General features: G+C 42.8%; 1 protein-coding gene across 1 annotated transcript in view; it reads right to left on the minus strand.

Moving 5' to 3' along the window:
- The window catches only part of LOC124776997 (circadian clock-controlled protein daywake-like), a 42028-nt gene extending 26808 nt beyond the window's left edge, over window positions 1-15220 (minus strand). Inside the window, exon 1 of the mRNA XM_047252246.1 lies at window positions 15085-15220. Within this exon, the coding sequence (XP_047108202.1) occupies window positions 15085-15163 (79 nt within the window). The 5' untranslated portion in view covers window positions 15164-15220. The remainder of the gene's footprint in view (window positions 1-15084) is intronic.
- Window positions 15221-15486: the final 266 nt, after the last annotated feature.

A 15486-nucleotide genomic window follows, 5' to 3' on the forward strand; every position in this document is an offset into this window, starting at 1 on the left:
GAACTGAGGACAGGGCAGAGCGGTACTCAAATGAGCGTTTACTATAATTTACTTTACAACAAAAGGAAAACTCCCGAATACCTAGGTCGGAACTGTGGTGCAGGAAGCAGAGGTGTGGGATTGGCGCTTTTGTTAATTTGTTCCAGAAACAAAGTGTGCGTATGTGTATGTTTAATACACTAAAATACAGCGCATCAGTCGGTCGAGTTGCAATGGAGTGAAAAAGAATCGTTTGCAAAATGAAACATTCTTAGTAATGTTGTAACACCTACCAGTTGCAAGAAACTTAGCCTATAACTACTACTAACATCTACAGTAGTCTGCTATGTCACTCTGATGAAAGTACTGCAACAACAGTTTTAAGACCTCGGTATAATATACGAGGGTTGGAACTTAAATAGTGGCAACTATTTATTCACAACAGATACGAAAGAGTTATATGTTCGCACCTGTTACTGTCCTTCAAGGTAGTCATCAGCGTTGTGTGGAACCAGTTTCCAGCGATGTGGAAGGCGTAGTATACCTTTAGTAGAGCCTGTTCTGTTGATGGTGCGAATGGAGTGGTCTACTGCCTGTCGAAAATCTATAACAGTTCTGAAGCGAATGCCACGAAGTGGTTCCTTCATCTTCGGAATCAAATCAAAGTTACAAGGACTTAAGTCCGGGGAGTATGGTGGATGGTACAGCACTTCCCAGTCCCATGGACCGAACAGAGCAGCACAGCTTGCGCTGTATGCGCCCGCGCATTGTCGTGCAAAATGATGGGTGGTTTGCGCAGAAAGTGTCGTCACTTCTTTCGCAAAGATGGTCGCAGGTGATGCTCCAAAAAATGAACAGTAATACTGTGCTTTGACGGTCTGCCGTGGAGGAACATAATGCGTTAGGATATCACCACCACAGTCATACACGAGAATCGCCATAACTTAGACTTCTCCATCAGCACCATCAACAGAACATGCCCTGCTAACGGTATACTACGCCTTCCACATCGCTGGCAACGGGTTCTACACAACCTGGTGACTACTTTGAAGGTCAGTAAAAGGTGCAAACATGTAACTCTTTTGGATCGGTCGTGAATAAATAGTTGCCACTACTTAAGTTCCAACCCTCGTACTTAGTAGACAAGCACTTCGAATTTAATTTTGAACAATACACAGATGTTATGGGAGAACAGCATAAGGATGCGGACTTAGTCCAGGGTTATGTGGAGACCATAGACGCCGTCACACACTGTTTCTCGGCTGTGACGTTGCGCTGGCGGTGTCAAGGGCGCGCTAGCCCAATGGCCGGTCTGCTAATCTCGGGCTCAGTTTGCATCCACGCCACGCACTGCGGTGGCACGCGGCAGCGCAAGCCAATTGCTCCGCATCACAGCTGGTGGAGGTTATGGCTAACTGCCGACCTTCACTGCCTTTCTCTACCTTTCGGTGCTATTGTCTTAGAGCGTAGCGAGTCCTGAAAAAGTTTATGCCTTTCGTTTCCTCTCCATTTAACAGTTACATACCAATTGGGGGGGGGGGGGGCAGTAACTGACCCCAACGAAGTTTTCAGGCTAAAACTCCTGTCTGTTCAGTAGTTTATTTAATACATACATGACATTTATCGTAATTATAATTGCTATTGACAATAAGAACAGCTTTTGGTTTACACTCATGGTTGAGTTATAGCGATTGTTATAACTGAAGGTGTAACAGGGCAACAATCACCACTCGCAGTCAAACGGTAAGCACTGTGGTGGGTGGAAGGTAATATCTTTGTGGCATTTGACAGAATCTACAAGAAGATGAAATTGACAGATGACGAAATTAGAAATTTGCTTTAGAGTTCAGACATTGAATTTAGTGGTGAACTATCTGAAAGCTCAACTAGTGAAACTGAAGATGTAGTCATGGAAATTACAGATCAAGTAGTTTCTGACAGCAGCGAGCTGGATGAAAGTGAACAGGGTAGGTATTGATTTTTATTACTTTTTGCAGATATTTTGGAGTATATTAGGATGTGTGTCTCGGTAGAGGGCTTAGTTTGCTAGTGTTCGGTTCTGTTTTCATATTTTTTTTATAGATATTCAACCAACAAGAAGACGACCCAAGCGGAAAGCACAAATTGATCAACTTGAAAAAGACATGGTGGCTCCGTCAAGTATGATATGGAAGAGAAGTCCTTACGTAAATCAAAGGAGGAGGTCTGTTGCTAACGTAATGAGAACCCCGAAAGGAACTAAGCCAGGGATAAAACCTGGTGCACCAGGTAAAACTTTTCTCATGTACCTCGATGATAACATCCTGGACAACATTTTGATGTGTACCAATCAAAAGCTTGGATATCTTAGGGAATCATCTGAAGATATTTTCATAAAAAATTCGAAAGCATTTGAAAGGGAAGAAATTGTGTCAGCAATCGGAATTCTATTGAACTGGGGAGTCCATTGACAGAACAAAGACAGTGTACGTGATACATTTAGTGAACAAAACTTTCCGATATACCGAGCTTCATTTTCGGAGCATAGACTGAGGCTCTTACTGAAGTGCTTGCGTTTTGATGATGTTCTAACTCGAGCAGCTAGAAAACAGACCGACAATTTGCTCCTATCAGGGATATATGGAACATGATAGTAAATTTCCTGAATTTTATAATCCTAGTGACTCAGTCACAGTTTATGAAGAACTTGTGACCTTCCATCGGCGATGCTCATTCAGGCTATATATTCCAACAAAACCAGCAAAATATGGAATAGAGGTGAACCTGTTATGTGATTCAGATAAGAAATACTGCTTCGCTGCGGATCCCTACGCTGGAAAGCACGCTAATGAGAAGAACCATAACAGTGGCCCTAAAATAGTTAGAAGATTGATTGAAATGTCTAACTTGAAACAATCTGGAAGAAATGTTACCATGGACAGAAAGTTCATTACCGTTCCACTCACATCTGATCTTTTGAATGAGAAAATAACTACAGTTGGTACTATTCGAAGTGACAAACGCGATGTTCCTACAGAACTCCGTCCTGTTTTTCTAAAAAAAAGCTACACCAGGAACAATCCGATTTGCCTTTAGTGATGATGCCACTTTAGTCAGTTACGTGCCTAAGAAAGGAAAGGTTGTTACAGTATTGTCAACCCAACTTCATGATATGAATGTGACGGAAGAGAAGCCAGACATCATCCTATTCTACAATTGTACGCGTCGATGGCCAATGGCGGTGTTTTTCAACTTGGCAGAAGAGCCAACACTGTTTTTCTAGAGGAGGCCGAAATGCACGCGTTTAATTACACGCTGACTGGCTATAGGTCTGGAACAGGTCAGAGAAATAAGACTAGCAAAATTGATGTGTAACTGGTAGAATACTTAACTTAAATCCACAATTGTAGAACATCTCTCGTTACGGTACATGCTTCATAATATTAATTATCAATTGAATACGGCGCCTTGCTAGGTCGTAGCAAATGTAGCTGAAGGCTATGCTATCGTCTCGGCAAATGAGAGCGTATTTGTCAGTGAACCATTGCTATGAACGTCGGCTGTACAACTGGGGCGAGTGCCAGTACGCCTCTCTAGACCTGCCGTGTGGTGGCGCTCGGTCTGCTATCACTGACAGTGGCGACACGCGGGTCCGGCGTATACTAATGGACCGCGGCCGATTTAAAGGCTACCACCTAGCAAGTGTGGTGTCTGGCGGTGACACCACACAATTCATATGTTGTATTTCAAGATACACACAAGGAATGGACAAAGAATTACCCGACAAAGAGTTCTGGAAGAAAGAAGAAAGATCTTGCACGTGAACTTTGTGAACTCAACATGATAAGACTCGCTCAAAATGCTGTAGACCAACACTCTAAATACACTACAGCGTTATCAACTTTTGAGTATGTGTGTAATCAAAATCGAGGTGCTGTGAGCAGAGGAAACAACGTTACGGAGCCACGACGGAAAGTAACATGTGCAGCTATTCATAATCCGCCAAAGAAAGGACGCTGTTACTTATGCGCTAGAAGCAAAGACCGTAAGTACATGAAGGGTTGCACATCTTGCAGGAAGTATATCTGCCCTGCACACACCAAGAAAGAAGAAGTAGTTCGTATTGTAAAGTGTTCTTAATGTGAATCTGAGTTATCCTTGTAATAGTGAAATTAATATAAATAAATGTAAAAAAACTGTTTATTTTTTACTAAAAATGTCCCAGAAACCCTTTCCCAGTAATAATAATCAACATTTTAATCTTCTAATATGCCAAAATAATGGAAATACATCAGTAATGTGATTTATCCTAGATAGAGAATGTGTGATGGTTGCGGGGTTAGTCGCTGACCTCTCCCATTGGCGTTGGCCAGCGCAACATACATCACTGGTATGCAACTGTTAATGTTTTCCAGCTGTCCCATGAGCAAACAACGAGAACACAGATGTAAATACGGAGTGTTCAAAAAGTCTCTCCGCAGTGCCGTATGATTGTTAGCCGCGCGTGCCGTATGCCGCAGTGAATATACCGAAATGAAACTCAGTGAAATACAAGTTATTAATTTACTGAATATTCATTTTTACTTGAAAATTTTCACATTAAATGTTGCAAGTGTCCCCCCCGTTGTTGATTACACAATTCAATTCGTCTAATCATGTTTCCAAACACAAGCTGGAACATTCCTTCTGTAACAGAAGCAGTGAAAGTGGATATGGCAGTTTTCAGTTCATCGATGGATTCTGGACGGTTTTTATAGACAGTTGCTTTCGCTGCACCCCAGAGGAAAAAGTCAGGTGGTGTTAGGCCAGGCAATCGTGGAGGCCAAAGTCCCTGTGAAATTATGCGATCACCAAAAACATCAGCAAGCAGTGACAGTGAAACGCGAGCTGTATGCGCGATTGCACCGTCTTGTTGAAAATAACCGTTCAGTATTTCACTTAACACAATTTCTCCTATGAATGATTACAGAATATCACTGCAGTATCGTTGCGCATTTATTGTTTCGTTGAAAAATATGGGACGCCAAATCCGACGTCTAGAAATCGCAGTCCAAACTCCTATTTTCACAGAATGAAGTGGTTTCTCATGAACACACAATAGATTTGCAGTACTCCACATACGAGAATTTTGCGAGTTCATGTACCCGGATAAATGAAACCACGCCTCATCAGTGAAAAACGTTTCATTAACAATATCCCTTCCATTTTGCTGAACGAAATGTTTGAACCATAGACAATAATGCAGTAGTTTTCAGTTCTTTCACGACTGTTACTTTGTATGAGATTAGTTCTAATTTTTTCCTTACAGCTGTGTGCGCCGTTCCGACGCTGACATCGATTTCCTGGGCGAGTTTTCTTACTGACGTGTTCGAACTCATGGACATTTTATCAGAAATATCGAGTACTTTATCCTCAGACAAAACGCTAGGACGACCACTTCTCGGTGCACCTGTCACTGAACGCGTACTTCGAAATTTGTTAAGCAAATCTCTCACAGAATCGCAATGTGGGAGTGTTGTCTCTGGGAAACTGAATTAAATGTTTGAGTAACTGAAAATCTGTATTTACCTTCAGCTTTGAACACTTGTTTGACTAAAAACACACGTTCTTCAATGGTTAGCATTTTAACACTGACAAAATCGAAACGAACGAACAAAGGAACTAAACTTAAACGTTCACGTCAACAGGTAAGAACACACACCAACGATACTACTGACGCTGGCTGAGATAAAACAGTGGGATGTTGGGAGAGTCCACTTGAAGGGAAGGAACCCAGGCAGGCGAACAATCAATACAGCACGCGCGGCTAACAATCATACGGCTTTGCGGAGAGACTTTTTGAACATCCCGTAGTTCCCTTAAGCACACGACGCCGTAAGTTACTTCAAAACGGCTACCTCGAATTTCTAAGCTGTGTAACCCAAAACTTATTTAGTTGTCCCCCACTGTCGTACTGGTTGCCATATGTAGATAGACACCTGTGTGTCACAAATTATAAACTCGGTAAGGTGTCGTTTTCCATTAACTGCCGCAAGGCTTTTGTGTCTTATGTTCTCAAATTGTGGCAGTCTTTAAACGGATTTTGGTTCAAATGGTTCAAATGGCTCTGAGCACTATGGGACTTAACTGCTGAGGTCATCAGTCCCCTAGAACTTAGAACTACTTAAACCTAACTAACCTAAGAACATCACACACATCCATGCCCGAGGCAGGATTCGAACCTGCGACCGTAGCGGTCTCGCGGTTCCAGGCAGGAGCGCCTAGAACCGCACGGCCACTCCGGCCGGCAAACGGATTTTAATGTACGGAAAAAATACAAAGACAATAGTAATTTTTCAATTCTTTCTTAGTTTGGTCTAATTCCTTTTTGGCGTCTTAGTTTTCATTTCGCGCAACATATTTCATCAGTTAAATAACAGGCATTCTAGATCTTTTCTTACCACATTTCCAGAGCACGCAAAGTAAGACGACATATTTAAAAGTAGCGCATTTCTTTATCTTCTACTAGTAGGGTAACAGATGGTATTAAGTCAGTATGGCATCTGATAGAAACTAAGCCCATAGATGCTCTTGTCTGGGATACTAATAAAATGACTTGTGTTATACGTTCTTCAATTCGCAAGTTTACTACAGCTCTTGTTCTGATATTTATACACTTTATACCTCGTAGCCTACGTTTTACCATAGTATTCCTCGCTACTCAGTGGACGTCTATTAGCGGTACTGGAGTGCAAATTTCAGCCTTCGTCGCCGATAAAGTACAGCGAACATGGGCGCATAAACCAGGTGTCCGCTGTGGAAGCCCATATGCAGCAACGGTCGTTGAGGAGACACTTTTGGTAGCCCATTGGTTCACCTGGGCGGTCAGTTGCTCAACAGTTGCACGTCTGTTCGCCCGTACACGTCTCCGCAGCCGTCGTTCAACCTGTTGTCTAGGCCCCTTGTCCACTACAGTTGCCTTGGCGCCGGTTTTGGATAGCGCCGTTTTGCCACGCGCTGTATACTTCAGCCACTGCGGCACGCGAACGGTTTACAAACGCAGTCGTTTCGGAAATGCTCCCACCCTTCTCCCGAAAGCCAGTGATCATGCCAGTTTGGACTCAGATAAATTGCTCCGTTTCCGGATTACGACAACGCGTGCACTGCTTTTCTGCTTCATCCCGACACGCTTTACATACCCTCTACTGCCAGTGCTGCCACATGCCGCCTGCCAGTGGTTATTGCACTTTGACGTCGTACAGGGGCGGTGGTCTCATTAATGTGACTGGACCGTGTGTCTGACATAAAGGTGCTATCAGACATAAAGGCACCCAATGTTGCAAAGTGAGTGCGCTAGTCATTAAAAAGCGATACGTTTGTCGTCTACAGTCGAATTCATAACAGTAAGTAATATTCAGAATGAAACAATTTTTTTGCAAATAGTGCTAGCATGATATGGATGAAGTACACTTGTAAAATACTAATGAGTAACCCATGTTTTCCTAGACGCATCTGAAAAAATTGAAACTATTGTAAAACGTAAATATAGGTTACCGGCCGGTCCTAAGAACTGTGCATCCTCAAATCTTGTCGTGAAGAACTGCAGTTTAGAGTGCTGAAGGACAGCAGATTACAGTGCTGTACCTTACTGCAGAAGACACCAAGTTACGGAAGGACGACAGAGGGAGCTCCCAGAAAGACGTTCCTGGCACAGGTATGAGCTCGTTAGCATCTCTCGATGCTAAGGAAAGGCCTTGTACCAGAAACGACGGGTATGTTACACATCCGTAATTTGGACGAACAATAGGAAGAACTTTTGAAACATTGTACTCGAGACTTTATCGTCAACACGGCTTCATTATTTTACTAATTACAGCTTGCGTTCCTCACAAAAGATTCAGTCGTCGTAAATAAATTGAATATAATGAAATAAGGTTGCTGTTGCCAGTCGCTATTTATTTCCACAACGTGTTTTGAAGTTTTAAACTTTCATCATCATGAGGATTTCTGTAGATTAAATCTGCATGTGAATGTACTTCGAAGAAACCTTCGACGCTCCCTCCATTAACTCTTGGAGTCCATTCCCAGTCGTGTTGCATCACACGCACCGAGAGATTTGCGTTTACAATGTGTGATGAGGTATCTGATGTAACACGGCATCGAAAGGTGTCTGTGACGAAATTACATACATGCAACATAAATTTACATAAATCCTCATAATGACGAAGGTTTAAACCTTCGAAACGCGTTGTGGAAATAAATAGTGACTGGCAACAGCAACCTTGTTATTTCCTTAAATTCAGTTTATTTATGACGACTGAATCTTCTGTGAGCAAAGCAAGCTACAATATAAATGGTGATTGGTAGCAGTAAATTCGTTCTTTCATTCTGTGTTAGTAAAATTCGTGATAAAGTGTAATCAAAATGGGCGTATTTAAAGTTAAACTAAATGTAGGGAGCTACAGTTAAATCTCTACATGTACGGTTACAAAAAGTTGTACAGTTATGTGTGACTCTTGAAATTGAATCGTAAGAGCATGAACTTGTGTTGTCAACTCAAAGAGGGCGAGCGCGTGCAATAGTGAAGACTGACTTTTTACCAATCAACAATAGACCCTGCACGATAATGTGCGTTCCTTTACGTATTTAATCGACACGTTTGGGAATTGAGAGACGTAAAGAAACAGTTTACCTTTGCTTCCCAAGAGATCGCTAAGTAACACAGATATTTCCAGAATGAGATTTTCACTCTGCAGCGGAGTCTATGATAATATGAAACTTCCTGGCAGATTAAAACTGTGTGCCGGACCGAGACTCGAACTCGGGACCTTTGCCTTTCGCGGGGAAGTGCTCTTCCATCTGAGCTACCCAAGAAGGACTCACGCCCCGTCTTCACAGCTTTACTTCTGCCAGTACTTCATCTCCTACGTTCCAAACTTTACAGAAGCTCTCCTGCGACCCTTGCAGAACTAGCACCCCTGAAAGAAAGGATATTGCGGAGACAAGGCTTACCACAGCCTGGGGGATGTTTCCAGAATGAGATTTTCACTCTGCAGTGGAGTGCGCGCTGATACGAAGCTTCATAGCAGATTAAAACTGTGTGCCGGAGCGAGACTTGAACTCGGGACCTTTGCCTTTCGCGGGCAAGTGCTCTTCCAACTGAGCTACCCAAGCACGACTCACGCCTCGTCGTCACAGCTTTGCTTCTGCCAGAGGTCTCGATCCGGCACACAGTTTCAATATGCCAGGAAGTTTCAACACAGATGCGGTTTCGTTTATTTGCGCTCCTGCGCTATAACGTTTCATATAATTGTAATCTTCACCAAATTCGAAAAAGTAGCTTTTTCAAATAATGATCACCCATATGCACAGCGGCTAGGCCTAATGATGCTACTACACACGTGTCAAAAGTGCGATGTCACGCTAGTATGATCACAATGATGTGTCATTTTTATTACGTGGACGTTTTTAAAAGTAACGCCTCCGAGTTTTTTATGTGAAACCTCTTAAACCTTTTTTAAATAAAAGTAATCTCACTAATAATTTTTCCATAAAGCGGGACCACAGTCATAATATATTTCTTTAAAGTCAGAACCTTCATTAGACTGTTTATTTACACAGTTACATTTACATCGTGATTGTGAAAGTGTAAATGTAACACTGTAAATAAGCAACAGTCTAATGGCGGTACTGACTTTAAAGTAATCTCACTAAGATTTTAAATCTTTATTTTTCATGTCTACGTTTTTATTTCTCAACATTTCTCCCACTGGGAGGCTAATACGTAGATACCGTCATTGTAGAGCGTTTGACTTTGTTGGCAGACCCACAACCTCACTTCTGCTTGCACCGCTTCATGGTTATCAAAGTGTAGTTCTCGAAGGTGTTCTTTTAGTTTTGGAAACAAATGAAAATCTGACGGGACCGAATCGGGAACGTATGGAGGGTCATCGACCACAGTGAATCCAAGGCATGGCATTGTTGGTGATATCGCGGGGATCGTGAGTGGTCTGACATTATCGTGATGAAGGAGAGGATGCTCCATGTGTGCACGAATTCTTCTGCGGTTAGAAACTCGATTACAGCACGATGTTTCTTACGCACAGAGATAGTTACATTAATACCGCCATGTTACACGCTGCAATTCGGGGCCCTCTAGTGGCTGTAGGTTGCAACCTGCGTCAGTGAGTCGGGAAAGTCGAGCGATTAATGTGTATGGCGTGTAATAGTCCCATATTGAGAACAGAATAAAAAATTCATAGTCACTATTTTTCAAAAAGCCTCGTATTTACGAGGGTTCAAAAAAATGGTTCAAATGGCTCTGAGCACTATGGGACTTAACATCTGTGGTCATTAGTCCCCTAGAACTTAGAACTACTTAAACCTAACTAACCTAAGGACATCACACACATCCATGCCCGAGGCAGGATTCGAACCTGCGACCGTAGCGGTCACGCGGTTCCAGACTGAAGCGCCTAGAACCGCACGGACACACCGGCCGGCATTTACGAGGGGACATCAAAAAGTTAGTTACACATTGTGGTTCAAAATGGTTCAAATGTCCCGCCGGGAATCGAACCCGGGAACCCGGGCGTAGGAAGCGAGAACGCTACCGCACGACCACGAGCTGCGGACCACATTGTGGTGACAAGCTATGTAAATTTTAGTGAATACTGCACTGTACTAAAAATGTCATATGTATAACATTATTTTTCAACATAGATACCAAGTCTCTGTAAGCAACGATTGAAAAGTTCCACAGTTTCTCTACAAGTGAAATCATTTCCTTGGTCACGGAACCATTCGAGAACTGCTGTGTGAACATCCAGATCGCTGACAAATCTGCGACTGCTCAGAACCAGTACCACGACTGCCTGGACACTGTTATTGTGCGGTCGATGTCGATGGCCTTCCTCTCCGATTAGCACCAACTACGCCTGTGCATCGTTAGACAAACTGTTGGTACCCTTTCGCAATGGCGGTACGCGACATTGCATTTGGTCCACATACCGTCAGAATTTCGTTCTGAATCATAGTTTCCACGTTTCTGAAACAAGAACCGTAATGTTCTGTGTACTTCTGCTTTGGAATTCGATTCTAGTTGCCACTCCATTTCTCTCGCACACTGTGATACACCTGCTACCCGTACAGCAGTAGAGCTTTGTACGACACGCGGAACTTATACTCTCTTCCGACAAGCCTATGAAAAGCTATGACTACAATTTCGAAACTCCTAGTGAGAACATCTGATCTGTTAGACTATTCTTCAACCTAAGTACAAAGCGTACCTGTTAGCAACTAGGCGCCGTCTCCTTAAGCTTTGGCACAAAGCTGTTGGTATGGGAAAAGCGTTACAATTATTGAGGCAGTCTTAGAAATGTTTCTCCAGTCGAAACTCGGAGTTTGTGCTAGACTGTCTTTAATAAAGTTGTACCTCCATAAGCTAAGAAAGCGTTCTATGTAATTACATTCCAACGAAATGTTATTAGTATTAGTGGTAAGACACCCAGAAGTAATTAACTTAGCATCTGGAGAAGACATGATGAGGGAAGTTTCTGGGACACATCGAGACTGTAATATCGATGTCATGCTACAGAGGAGTGTAGGAGGTATGCACTGGTTACAAGATTAAGCAAAATATTGAGACATATCGAAAATATATCACACCAGTTACCAAAAGAAAAAAAATGTTTCGGCAACTTCTCTGTCAGCGTTAGCAGGATGTGGTACGTCGCTGGGTCATAATTCTGCAACAGTGTGCCAAGCTGTCAGATAAACAATGTGCTAATTTCTTACTTACGGGTTCTGTTTTGCATTTTGAATTTCATAGAGTAGAAGAAGGAGAGAACTCTGTGTTGACTGTTTCCCTCTGGAATACTTATATTTGTTTCATAGTTTTAATTGTACATGAGCTATATCAGAACAAAATTTATTTCTCCCACTTCTCGTACCGATATTGTATTAATTTTCCGTCCAGACTAAACAAATACACACGTATGACGAACGATTTGTCTGTTGGTAAAGAAATTAAACCTGATAAAATGGAGCATTAAAATTAATTCCTAGCTAAGACTTCTAATGGTTGGAGGAGGAGAAAGATCAAATCTGTGAATACCGTGTTAACGAAGTTTTGAGTGGTTTTTCGGGTTACTTCATTATATTTGTAGAAACAAAGAAGATGGCTTGAAAAATAGTCTAGTTCAGCCCCATTTTTGTTGTATGTGATAGAATGAAATCTGTGTTGGCCTCGCTGTTTCACAACCGTTCGTGGCAGAATGAAACCTATGACAGAGACCAGAGCAGCACCAATTACTTCTGTGTATCCTTCGGCAGTTTGTTCGTACCATTTCACTACGCCTATAAGCGACACTGCATTTGGTCAGCATACCGTGAGAATTTTGTGGTGAATCTCAGTGCAATTTAGACGCTGTAAGAATATGGTAGCCATTCGTTGTAAAATGTTGATGGATATGTGTAACATAATAGTACGTGGCTACAGCAAACAAGAGTCGGCTTTTCCCTGTCGCAGTACCGCCGTAATGGAGGCAGAAATGCAAGCTGTGACTTTTATTTTACCAGCTAGAAAGGTACATAAATGTATTCATTTCGGGTCGCATAGCGTAGTGGGTACTAAATTTAATGGCCAGCTGTTTCTATGGTATGTATCAGACGTAATGACAAGCAAACACTGCAGTGTTGGTGAAGCGATGTAGCCGATGTTCTGAAATCGCGATTTTTGCAGGGGTCAGCAGCCCTTTCCGATTCCGGAAGTGAAAGTGGGTGTTGCAGAGCACATAGCGCGGTATGCTCTGTGCGTGTGATGAACGTATCCAAGAGCATACTCATCCCCATACTGCCCAGTATGACACGACGGCCTTCTTTGACACAAGAATCCCAAGGGTACGAGAACTGCTACAATTATTGTGAAAAGGCTATTAGGGTACACAGTTTGTAGTACAATAAGTCCAGTTTGATGGTAAGACCAATTACATGCAGACTTACTCGAAAAGCTAACAATTCAAACAGATTTATATTCACTAAGACAATATCTCATATTGAAGTCTGTGGCGGGTTATAACAACACATCTACGGTTATCTTACGAATGGCACGTTGATGGACCTGTGTTTACTGGAACGTGCTTGATTCAGTTGTCCGATATTTTAATTAATGGTAAATCCTGTTACACAAACTTTTTAAGATGACCGAATGTTCTTTCTTTTTACAGATTGCATGACGCTAGAATATGAATGAAGCCAACGGGAATGCAATATGGCAGAATCTGATAAGAGTTCCCTACTGTCGACGGATAAACAGATATAAGGTCTCAAAACTGGATATTAACTCAGCAGCAAAGAGTGCGCTGTTTTGAAAGTTTTTGGCAGATTAAGAATGTGTGCTGGACCAGAACTCTAACCCGGGACGTCTGCATTTCGAGGGCAAATATACATTACTAAAAAGTTAACCCACTTCATGGTTCATGGTTCATGGTGCAGGGCCCAAGATGAAAATTCCTTACCTGCTGGCTTCCTGAACGAAGAAAAGTTTTATATTCAGTATTTCATATTATTATTGACCAAATTTAAAAATGTAAAATGCTTTCGTAACCTTATGCATAAAGGTTGACCCATTAGAACAAGAATTACAGTTAAAACTGCTTATATGTCTCAAAACAACGTAGTTCACGAGGCGCAAATCACCCGGACTATATTCATCCAGTATTTGAGAATAGGAGCACTTACACCCAAACCTCCAAAGGTCAGACACTCATATTGCAACCAAAGGTTGTATGTCGACAGAGTGTAAACCAAGACTCCGATTTAATTCGTACTATGTGCTGTCGTTCTGCAGAAGGGGCGTTAATTAAAAACAACAGCAGGACTCAGGAAAAGTATAGAAGTTAGTAAATAATACGTATAGCTTCCCTGGGAAAGTTGGTAGTAGGTTAAACTGCCGTACCAAGGATCCTGGGTTCATACCCTAGTCATGACAGTTTGCTTTTACTGTATATTGATTGAACGTGTTATACGGGACTATTAATACTTTCGCACATATGATGCAATTTTTTCTTTATTCTTCTGTTCCGATTGTTTATGTTTATTCGGTGAAACTTCAAATGCACTCGCTACTTCATCACGAGTGGTGTCTGTTCTGTGGCACGTGTCCAAATGAACGCCACACCGCTCTATACAAATATACCCTGTAAGTTTGCTTCTTTCAACTAACGAACGAAAGCAGACTGCCAAAAGAACATTGTTACGAATTCCGAAAAGTTCTTTTACTTGTCAGGAAAGTGTTCTACCATTGAACCATTCAACCCGTAAACAGTTAAAACACACTGTCATCGGTGTGTTTGAACGCGGGACCTGTGGTGCAACGACCACACGCTCTACCAATTCACCCACGCGAGTTTTGCCAAGATATCGCTCACTGATCCGCGTTTCATGTGCTCCATAGTTCTGGTGTTACTTTTAATTACCGTTTACGCAGCTTATACCAGACGATAGCACATAGCACGAACTAAATCGGTGTTTGAGTGTCTGACATCTGAAGCTTTGGTGTTATCGTCTTCCAACAGACTTATGCAAAATTTCAAACCTTTTCTTAAATTTTTTCATACTTAATTCGTTTGTAAGTTAATCAGACGTCTGAAACTGTTTTATACATGAGAGCTCGATTCTTTAAGGCATCTGTGTTCACTGGTGCTCTGCTAAGGTATCTTGGAACGTACAGTTTTACATCTACCAGTACCTATCTTTTACTTCCGAAACTGCACAGAAGTTCTCCTGCATACTTTAAGGGACTAGCTTTCCTAGAATAAAGAATTTTACGGAGAAACCACTTAGTCACATGAAGAATGAATTTTTACCACACAGTGAAGAATTCGTTGATTTGAAAATTCCTGGTGGATTAAAACTACGTGTCGGCCCAGGGACCTTTACCGTTAGCACGCAGATGCTCTTCCGATTGAGCTGTTCACATACGATCTATTGCCTGTCCTCACAGCTTTGTATTTGTCCACCAAAGGGAAAAGTTGGAGTATCGGTCCGGCACGCCGTTTGAATCTGGCAGTAAGTTTCACGTACAGTGCCTCTAGTGCCGTGCCGAATACCTACGGCCGCGTACGCTGTGCGTCGGACGGTACTCACGCAGGGGGAGTGCGGCGGCGGCGGCGCAGGCGACGGCAGCGGCCAGCACGGCGGTGGCGGTGGCTGTGACGTAGACCATGGCGCCGCGTCCTCCGTGCCGTTCCGGTGTGCCGCGTCCGTCTGCGCGCCCCTTTTTAAGTGCGCGCCTTCCCGCGGGCGGCGCTGGTGGGGGATGCAAGGCTGCCTACACCATCGGGCTAACAGAAGAGAGGGAAGCTGCCGCCTCCCATTTACGCACGTTCAGCGGCCACGCGAATCAAATTTGGTACCTGATGGCTGCTTTTCATGGTCAACAAGGGCAGCCTCAATGTCAAGTCGCGAATCCGCTGTGACTGCACGTACTGTCAGAAGACACGGGCCGTCGTCTACTGCAGGCTTCACGTTTAACTCCCCGGTTCTATA

This window comes from Schistocerca piceifrons, chromosome 2, assembly GCF_021461385.2.
Source record: "Schistocerca piceifrons isolate TAMUIC-IGC-003096 chromosome 2, iqSchPice1.1, whole genome shotgun sequence".
In the NCBI taxonomy this organism is placed as follows: Eukaryota; Metazoa; Arthropoda; class Insecta; order Orthoptera; family Acrididae; genus Schistocerca; species Schistocerca piceifrons.